The sequence below is a fragment of the Mchenga conophoros genome, linkage group LG22 (assembly GCF_057382185.1).
Source record: "Mchenga conophoros isolate Kocher_MC1m ecotype Shallow Benthic linkage group LG22, M_conophoros_male_GT1.1, whole genome shotgun sequence".
Classification (NCBI taxonomy): Eukaryota; Metazoa; Chordata; class Actinopteri; order Cichliformes; family Cichlidae; genus Mchenga; species Mchenga conophoros.
Window position 1 is genome coordinate 9,344,189 of NC_140546.1, and position 9,918 is coordinate 9,354,106.

The window sequence follows — 9,918 nt, forward strand, 5'->3', positions numbered from 1 at the left end:
TATTATGTGTAACTCCAGGTTAAAATTGAAGAAAGTAATGATTTGGTTTATCTGTTATCAAGAAAAATACAAGGAAAGAAAAACATTTCATTAAACATAAAGTGGGCTGTAGATAAAGTCTCTTCTCCATTTTTAAATCTAACAGGAAGAGGTTTTTTCTAACACGATGGTGTGAAACATGAAGATGACATAGCGTATTTATTTTGAGAAGATGGGAGGAGGAAAATATTATATTTAGTGCTAGTATCTTTGTACCAGCTCTAAGCACTACAAACAGTTCTTACGCTGTTATCAAACCTTGAGTAAAATATGAATAGTCACAAAATAAATGTTTTTATGATTCAGTTGGACTAACTTGACACTTTGAGCTGTCCACAGAACAACACAGAAAAAGCATTTTGTCTTGTGTATATACTGTATTTGTTTCCTCTGGGTACTCCAGCTTCTCCCTTCAGTCCAAAAACACACCTTTTAGGTCAACTGGTGAAACTCAGTTGGTCTTGGTTGTAGATGCAACAAAACAGAAGGTAGACAGAAATTAAAGCCCAATTTGAATCTGTACATAAAAAAGATCGTTGTAAGTTTTAGTCTTTATTGGCAGGAAGGAGCCTTCGATTAGGATGGTTTGAAAGAGGAGTGAAAGAAGCCATCTATGTCCACTGTGAGCGACCATCTTTGAACAGAGGCAGTGGTTTACGACAGCGGTCCCCAACCTTTTTTGCACCACAGACCGGTTTATGCCCGACAATATTTTCACGGACCGGCCTTCAAGGTGTCGCGGATAAATACAACAAAATAAAACTAGTACCGGTACCGAAAAAAAGAAGATTTATTCATAACACATGTGAAAAGACCCAGGAAAACCGAGTTAACGATAAAAACGATAACAAAATAACGCTGAAAACCGATAAAAACCCTGAAAACCATACATTTCACACCTGAGCCTCAACTCTCACGGTACCAAACGACTCACGGACCGGTACCGGTCCGAGGCCCGGGGGTTGGGGACCGCTGGTTTACGACACCAACTGTCTGACATCTATAATCCAGTTTTGAGATCCCTCCCCAGACGCCTTAACGCCCACTCACATCCTGGGCCATCTGACCTCAGGAATTCGCATGATAAGGTGGTGCCAGGTTTCACAATGAGCTCACCCAAAACTCTGGCTGATTGGGACCCACACCCAGTTTCCCACCTTGGCTCAGGCGATTAGAGGATCATCAGGGGGTCCTTTTGTCCCTCTGCGGGGGGATACTCTCACTAGGTTTATATCTGGGACTCCCCACCATTTGACCTTAGAACTGAAGAAGCTTCTCGGATGAGAGGTGAAACGTCTTCAAGCAACTTAAAGAAGTCCAGACACTTTTCTTTACAAGCTCCTTTGACTATAAATATAGTGTAACTAACTAACATCATATATTAGATGTGCTGTGTTTTTGAGTAATAAACACTTTCAGTCTGTTGACTTCTTGTTGATGTTACTTTCACACATTTTTCCACACAAACAGTGCAGACGAAGATTATGTACTGTGTGGTTTCAGGGCACACTCTCATGCTTTTTTCATTAAAAGATTCCCGCTCTGTCTTATAAATTTAAGCTAAATATACCAGATGTCTAAAAGATATCAGCTTATTGACCAACAAATTGTCTGTATCCTAAAAATGACAGAATACAAATGTTTCATTGATCTGAATTTAAGGAAAATATTTAAGCATGATGAACTCTCAGTCCTTTAAATTCAACAACACGAAGGTGAAGAAAAACAGAGCTTCAGTGAGACGTGAGTGTTCATCATCAAACAACCACCAGTCTGAACAAAACTTCCCAGAATAGAAGAAAAACATGTAATATTTTTACCTGCATAAAACTTAGTTGACATGGTGGTGCAGTGTTTAGCACTGTTGCCTCACATCAAGAGCGTTCTGGGTTTAAACTTTCCTGTGGCTCTCACTGTGAAATTTGCATTTTCTCTGCCTCCACAATCCAAAGACATGTACATAGGTTAACCATTGATTCATGAATTTGATTTCTTTATATTTTTTTTGACAGTGAGACTAGCAAGTTTTATTTATATGCCAGCAAATTGGACGGCCCTGTAGTGTTTTAAGAATACATTCTGAAATGTAAAGAAAGATTAGAACAGTCACATGTTAATAATGAGGCAAAAAGCAGCAGTGAAGGGACTGACGTTTTCTCATGTCTTTATCTGAGTCACATGATCACAGGAGTGGTCCTAGCCTGTTTCGTGCCCTGGGCAAACACTCCCTCCCTTTGACCTTTTCATGCCTATCTTCCATTGGTGTTAATTTTGCACTCCAGTGTCAACACCCATCCCCTAACAGACCTACACCTTAGTGCACCGATTCGGTTTGTATGGGTTTATTTCTTTTCTGGGATTTCACACAACCCAGGGAAAATCATTCATACATAATCTTCTTGATGCATTCTCAATCATCCAGGAAAGTAAATTTCCAAAAGTTGATTCTGATCATCTGGACGTAGCGTTTTGTGGGAGAAACGTTTCGTCTCTCATCCAAGTGACTTCTTCAGCCTCAGCTGACTGCAGGTTTCCCCAAATCTTATAAACAGTACATTTGCATAATGACTGAAACCAGCCCACTGAAGGAACAATGGGCTTCTCATGACCATTGATCAACAACCATTGACCAAAACCCCCTGATCAAAGACCACTGATCAATGGCCATGACTACCATTCACAGAGAGTTGGGGAATGGCTGCAATCACAGCATTGTAAGATGGCGAACGATGTACCCTTAGGCCTCCTCCTCGATTCAGAGATGGTCTTTCCCTTTTCACATAAATGGCCTCCTTGACTCCACGCTCAAATCAGCGTTCCTCCCTGTCCAAGATGTGAACATCCTCATCATTGAAAGAGTGTCCACTGGCCTGTAGGTGTAAATAGACTGCAAAGACACACATCTTGGCCAGGGAGGAACGCTGTCTGGTCATTTTTCTCTCACCAACCAAGACAGATGGCAAAATAAATGAAATTAATTTAAAAAATACTGAAAATTAGTAATTATTTTATCAGGGAAAATGAAGGAACTCAAACATAGACATCAAATAATAAAAGAGTTAAAAGAATAAACAGTGTTAAAAACAATGTGTTTTTTAATCACAAACAAATGCACATGAATAAAATATTCAGTGATGGCAAACATGTGTGCAGCATTTCCACACACAAGAAAACTTTGTCTCAGTCAAAATGAAAACAGTACGAACTGTAGTTGAAGTCTCCTCCTTCTTCTTTAATTCACAGGAAGCTGTTTTTTGATAACATGAAGTTGTTGGGGGTTTTTTTAGCATTTCCTTTTTAAAAGGCTAAGGCGAGGTCAAGGAAACATTTATGGTGAGTCTCATTGCTAATCTGTCATTTAAATGTAACTGAATCTAAAAAAAAATCACAAAAATGAGAAAAGCACAAATAGTTTTAGTTTTTGTTATTTAGATTTTGTGATTTAGAGACAGCTGGACTAATTCTGAAGTCAGAACCTTGAAGACTGCAAGATGAACAGTCCACAGAGCTGCACAGAAGGTAAGAATATTATGTTAATTCAACAGAAAGGAGAAGGGTAGAACCAGCAGTTTGAAGTTAACTGGAATAAACCCACACTGATATATAAACTAACTTGATATATAAAAGTAGACTTCAAGTCAGAATTAAAATGAGGATCTGAAAATGTGTCACATTTCACATGCATCTTGTCTAATCTAACTGTGGTTCTCAGAGTTGGCAGCTTGATGAACCAGACAAACCAGCCTTTACCAGACAAAGGCTGAACATTCGTAAACAGTTAAATGTTTCTCTATTTGCCCTTAACTACACTACGTAGACTTTGTTAGAACCATTTATTATGTGTCCACTTTCTGTCTTCTTTATGTGATTCATCAGATGAAGCTCCTGACGCTCAACATGCAAAATCAACCAAAGGGTCAAAGGTCACCTCAGAGAGAATAGCCCTGTCCGTTTTCAGTGTTCTCCTGGCAGCAGCTGTCATTGTTATTTACCGTCTCTGTAAGTTTTTTTTGTGTGTGCACAAGGGGTGGAATGTTTTTTTTGGTTCAATTTGGTAAATCTATTGGTATCAGGTAATATATATTAGGACATGTATACAGGTCATCTGCTAATCGTAAGGTTGGTAGTTCGATCCCTCCAGTCTGCTTGCCAAATACATAGAACAAAGAAAAAAGTGCTTGCATGAATGGGTGAATGAGGGAAGTTGTGTAAAGTGCTTTGAGTGCTCAGAGTAGAAAAGTGCAATATAAGAAGCCATTCATATACCATTTATAGTGTTTAAAATGCAAGGACGCATACTGAGGACGTGCCATGCAGTCATGCAAAACTGAAAGAATGAAGCAGCCTGGAATGGATGTCATTGTCACATTCTTATGTTAAAGTTAGGTTAAAGTAAAACTGGAGACACTGATGCTTTAAAAATGCTTTTCATTTGTTTGTCAAAAATTTTTTTTAAAGGGTTTACTTAAATTATGCAAGTGCATAACTAATAATCCACCATCGCGTTTTAACTAAAAGACTGTTTTTTCTTGATGCTAAAAATGCAATGATCCTGCCGTCCTCAAGACCTTTCTGCATGTTCAAAACATAATGACTAAAATGACTGACTCTGTCACCTCTACTATGACATAAGCCTGGATATCTTTATCTATGAAACCTGCCAGTCCTTTTGTTTTACATTTTCACTGAGAGACTGTTTAAAAGTTGAGACATTGGGGTGACATCTCTATAGATATTGGACTTGTTGCAGCTGGCATAAGCAACATGCACAGTGCTTGCACACTTTTGGATTTTAATTAATCAATTTCTTACTGCCATCATCTTAGGTAGCACTAACTCCAAAGCGGGCCCAAACAGGAGATGGAAATGATGCTGCTACTGGCACATCCTGTATCGCTGGGCCTGCTTTGTCTTTACCGTTTTTCATTTTTCCCATGACTTGGTTGCTGCAGTAGACACTCGACATTTCTGCCCTTCATTACTGGTGCAAGGCTTTTTTGTGTATGTCCTGAATCGAACAACACACACATCTGAAACCGAGATAAACAAACCAAAAGGGACAGTCTTTTTTTCATGAACAGTTTCAGCTATTGTGTGCACAGGTGTATATATATATAAGTTTGACTTTAAAAAAGAAATGTTCCCTTGATGTTTTCCTCCATTTTTTTTACTTCAAAGGCATTGTTTTAAAATCTTGTCATGAAAAGATCTGAAAGGACAAATCTTTGTCCCATTTTAGTGAAACCAAAAAGTGTTACTCTAACTACTTTTCTCTTGTTATGAAATCAGCTGTTGAAAACTGGCTTAGCAGAAAAAATCTCCAAACACTGAATGAAGAGAATGCAGCTTTGAGGAAAACTCTCACGGGTGAGAGAAACTCTAAAAGATTCAATGTTATTCAGCTGCTCTGAAAATAGTATTCAACCTAACTATTGTTTGAAGAACTAGCATTAGTGCTTCTTCTTATTTGACATTGTTAGGGCAGTGTGAGTCTAAAGTAAGAGAAGCATTTAAGTGCATATCATCATGTCTTTCAGTTGTATATTTTGCTGCCATTGGTTGTTGCTTTAGTTGCTCATTTCAAAGTTGAGATATATTTAACTTCTAGCCCCATACCAAACCTGTGATTTCTCATTTCTGCATAGCTGCTCGTCTCTTCCTGTGTGAATTCCTCTTTATGCTGCTGACAGTAGCAGACTGACAGGAGCCTCTTCAACTGAGTTTTGCATTAATGTACACAAACAAACAAAACGGGAAACAAATCTTTCCCAGTAACACAACTTAATAGAATGTATTCTGTGACCATTCAAACTGCTTTTCTTAAATCAAAGACACATCAGATGATATATATATTATTTTTTTATAGAAGTAAAATCATGCAGCAATAAGCATCTCACGTGTCCTGAAATTCCTAAAGTAAATATAAGTAAGTTATGGATTTTGTGTTTCTCTAATTGATATCCACTAATGACTGTAAAGTTGGAATTGTACAATATTTTCCACTTGACTAAAGTCTTTTCTGTAATTCTTCAAAGACGGGCCATGTGCATGTGATGAAGGCTGGGATGAACATGGAGGAAAGTGTTATTACTTCTCCACCAATAAATCATCCTGGACAGAGAGCAGAGATGAATGTAGGGCTAAAGGAGGCGACCTGGTTAAGATAGATAACTGGTGTGAGCAGGTATAAATCACATAATTTTCATTTCATTCATCATTCATTTGTTTCACATCTTTAAATTTTAAAATGTGCTTTAGAAGATCTTTCTCTCAAAACAGATCAGTGTTATATCAATAACACTCAAACATCTCCTTTTCAGATTTTTCTAAGAACCAGATTGAATGGGAAAATGGAGAACTTTGACGACATGTTCTGGATTGGCCTGACAGATGCAGTGGAAGAGGGCAGATGGTTGTGGTTGGATGGCTCACCACTAAACACAAGGTTTGATTATCATAAACATTTTTTTTTCCATTTACAATATGCTGTTTGGAAGTTAACGTGATCATTTCTTTTCGGCCTTCATCCAATAGTTTGTCTTTTTGGGCTGACCATGAGCCGGACAACTGGACTCATGAAAATCCTGATGGAGAGCATTGTGTAAGGCTGGGGGGAGAAGAAGGAGAAGAACCCCTGAAGACTTGGTATGATAAGTTTTGCAAAGCTCCTAATAAGAGCATATGCGAAAAATGGGTAAAAACAGATTGACTGACTGTTTTATTTCAAACATATAAATATAACTGAACTAACAAGAGAATGCATTGTAAAAGATATTGAGTGGTCATGAATATCTGTGTGTACCACTTAGATGCTCAAAAAGTAGTAGGATGAAATTTACACCATTTGATCCTAGTCTATTCACATGCAAAATACACACATAAAACAATATAAGTTTACAAACTAAAAAGGCAAACTACATTTTTACTTTGAGCTATACACCCTGTTATTAACACACTTCTAAATCTCTGTGCCTTGTAATAAAAAAAAATCTTTATTCTCTGTTTAAAAACTGAGTTCTGGTTGTACATGTTTAATATGAAAGTGTATTTCTGTAACACATATCCTAATGAATACTTTAATCTTGGGTTACTCTCGCTCTAATCAACAAAAATGAAGACAGGGCTTCATTAGAATACAGTGAGACTTCTCAATGACTATATTCATGGAATTTATTGTTTGTTTGTTTTTTTAAAAAAAGGTATGAAGTTATGCATCGATGTACTTTTTTTTTTTTTTAATTCCTCTATAGAGTTCTTCCACAAACTAACTCCTGTGACTGTAATGCTGGTATTTTATATTTGTCCTTATTACTGGCTTGCTGAACAGCCAGTAATAAGGACAATTAAGATGATTTGGTTTTAAATGGCACAAGTTCTGAAAGTTGTGAGGCAAAGATGTTTTTGCGGCCTTAAGCATTATTTGTGCAGTTCTGAGGTCAACCAAATCTTAAACTTAAGAATACCAAATTTAATTTTCAAAAAAGGATTTGATGGTTCTTTTGAAGTGGCTTTATTTACTTTACTTTATTTACTATCCTTATCGCTCTTTTTTTGCAGAATATATAATGGATGGGTGTTTGTTTTATACCTAGAGCAGGGCTGTCAAATGTACGGTGGCCCGCAGTACAACTGCATCTGGTGTCCTAACATCATGTTGGTCATGTGTGTTCATATGTCCGCCTCCTCCGACCAGAGGATGGTTGTGGGTTTTTCTCTCTGTTCCCTCCTTGTGTGTCTTGATCGAGTCAAAGGCTTGCTGAGTGGTTGGGTTGAATTTATTCCTGTTCCAGGATTAGATAATTGGTTGGACAGCAAGCTGTGAACTACCAGATGACAGCCACCTCGCCCCTCTGTCCTGGGCTTCACCACCCAATAAACAGCCTGTGGTTCTGCTCATTGCTTTTAGTGTTTCTGTGTGAAAATCTTAGCCAAACATTGCGTTATTGAATATAAATCGAGTTGTGTTTCTGGTTCTAAGATGAGACCTAGCGATGGCCCAATGAAGCGTTCTCATGCATTGAAGCTTGTACTGAAAAAGGGTTTAACTGATACACTGGGGTCCTATGCCAGCCATCTCTCTTATACCGTTAGAAATCTTGAAGTTGTCCTTGACAGCTCTCTCAAATTAGACAAACAAGTGTCCTCAGTTCCCTATACAAAATCCTTTTGTATACTTTTAAAATTTTAAATAACTTGGCACCCAGTTACCTAACAGACCTTCTTGACGTGTATAGCCCCAAGAGAGCGCTCAGATCCTCTAACCAACTGCTCTTGGTGTAACAAAGGCCCCGACGAAAGACTAGAGGGGACCGAGCTTTTGCAATTGCCGCACCTAAACTCTGGAATAATCTTCCTATAAATGTCCGCATGTCAGAATCCATTCAATCGTTCAAATCACACTTAAACCTCACTTGTTCCATCTTGCCTTTGAAGCAAATTAGTTCAGACTTCCACCTGGTCTGCATTTGTGCTGTTTAACTGTCACTGTAATTGTTTTAAACTGTTATTGTTGCCTTTTGTTGTAATCTGCTTTGCTACCTTATATGAAGCACTTGCATGGACACTGTCCTTTTTAAATGTGCTATAGAAATAAATATTGATTGATTAATTGATTAGTTTAACTGGTTTTTATTTAGGAATAAGCAGAGCGTCCTCTCTTCCGGTCACATTTCTTGTTATGCCCAAATTACCCCTAGGCTGAGGACGTTATACTAGCCTCCCAGATAATTTCATATGTTGGTTATTATTGGCCCGTGGCTATGTGGGAGCCAAATCTTCAGCTCTGCCAAGAATTCATAAAGGCAGGGATTGGACTTAATGGGAACAGCAAATTACATACAAAGAGAGACGGGTATCATAGCGGAGACAGGGGACTCGGTTTAAATGCAAGCATGTTGGGAAAGAGTGAACAAACAAGCGAAAATGTAAAATGAGTATCTTGTGTCTTCATTTTAATGATATTGGGTGTCTGAGTGTCTGAATGAGTCTCACAGGCCAGAATATGCGCTTATTACATGCAAAACATGTGAAGAAGGTAAAGAAATGACAAAAAAAGAATCTTCAGGATATCACAAGCTGGTGGCATCCTTGTGGTGATACCAAAGCCGGATACATGGTAGGGTTGCATCAGGAAGGTCATCTACATAACAAAAAGTCAAAAGTACCTTTATATAGCTTTTGATTACTTTTAGACTTCTAAACTCAACTTTTACAAGACTAAGCATGAAGACACTCACAAAGCCCAGTCTTGTTGAATTTGTCTCTAAATGTTCTTACCGGTTGGTGGCCATCTTGAAAATGGTTGCCATTTTTTAAATTTAGCCTGACTAATGGATTTCATGAAAAGAGTATGATGAATGGTTGTAAAAATTGATTTGGTACTTGTATCCACACGATTTTACCGCTAACATTTTCTGCTGCACTATCACTGCACAAGTCTGCCAGAGATCAGTAATATCTTCCCCACTCGCTGTCTGAGGAGGGTGCACAGTATCCTGCGGGACCAACATCACCCTGCGCGCCACCTTTTCCATCTGCTGCCCTCAGGGAGAAGGTACAGGTCTGTACAGGCCAGAACATCCAGACTGGCCAACAGCCTGTATCCACAGGCTGTGAGGCTCCTGAACTCTCTGCCCCCCTCTCACGGACAATAACCATATCCAACTTCTTAATAGCAATGAACTGGTCTGCATTGGTGCATCATATCTTTATTCTCTTCCCCCTCCTGCCCCCCCCCCCCCTCTTTCTTAAATAGATAACTATCATATCTGATATCATATCTCACAGTACAATAATATTGAATGGGTTGCATTGTTGTATTTTGTCATGTTTCTCAGGTCTTTGTCTGAATTTCTACGAACATTATTGCTAAGGATTGTC

General features: G+C 38.4%; 1 protein-coding gene across 3 annotated transcripts; it reads left to right on the forward strand.

The window, feature by feature from the left end:
* The first annotated feature begins 3,339 nt into the window (after nucleotides 1–3,339).
* LOC146548775 (galactose-specific lectin nattectin-like) lies at nucleotides 3,340–8,666 on the forward strand. Of its 3 annotated transcripts, none has more exons than XM_085263163.1 (8): nucleotides 3,340–3,372; nucleotides 3,472–3,558; nucleotides 3,916–4,038; nucleotides 5,329–5,406; nucleotides 5,906–5,965; nucleotides 6,075–6,223; nucleotides 6,360–6,484; nucleotides 6,574–8,666. In XM_085263163.1, exons 2-8 carry the CDS (start codon nucleotides 3,531–3,533, stop codon nucleotides 6,746–6,748), a joined length of 738 nt encoding a protein of 245 aa, XP_085119289.1. In that variant the 5' UTR covers nucleotides 3,340–3,372; nucleotides 3,472–3,530; the 3' UTR covers nucleotides 6,749–8,666. The 3 variants fall into 3 exon arrangements, with proteins under 3 accessions (XP_085119289.1, XP_085119288.1, XP_085119290.1); XM_085263164.1 differs by having other exon boundaries at nucleotides 3,354–3,372; nucleotides 3,486–3,558; XM_085263162.1 differs by having other exon boundaries at nucleotides 3,346–3,558.
* Nucleotides 8,667–9,918: the final 1,252 nt, after the last annotated feature.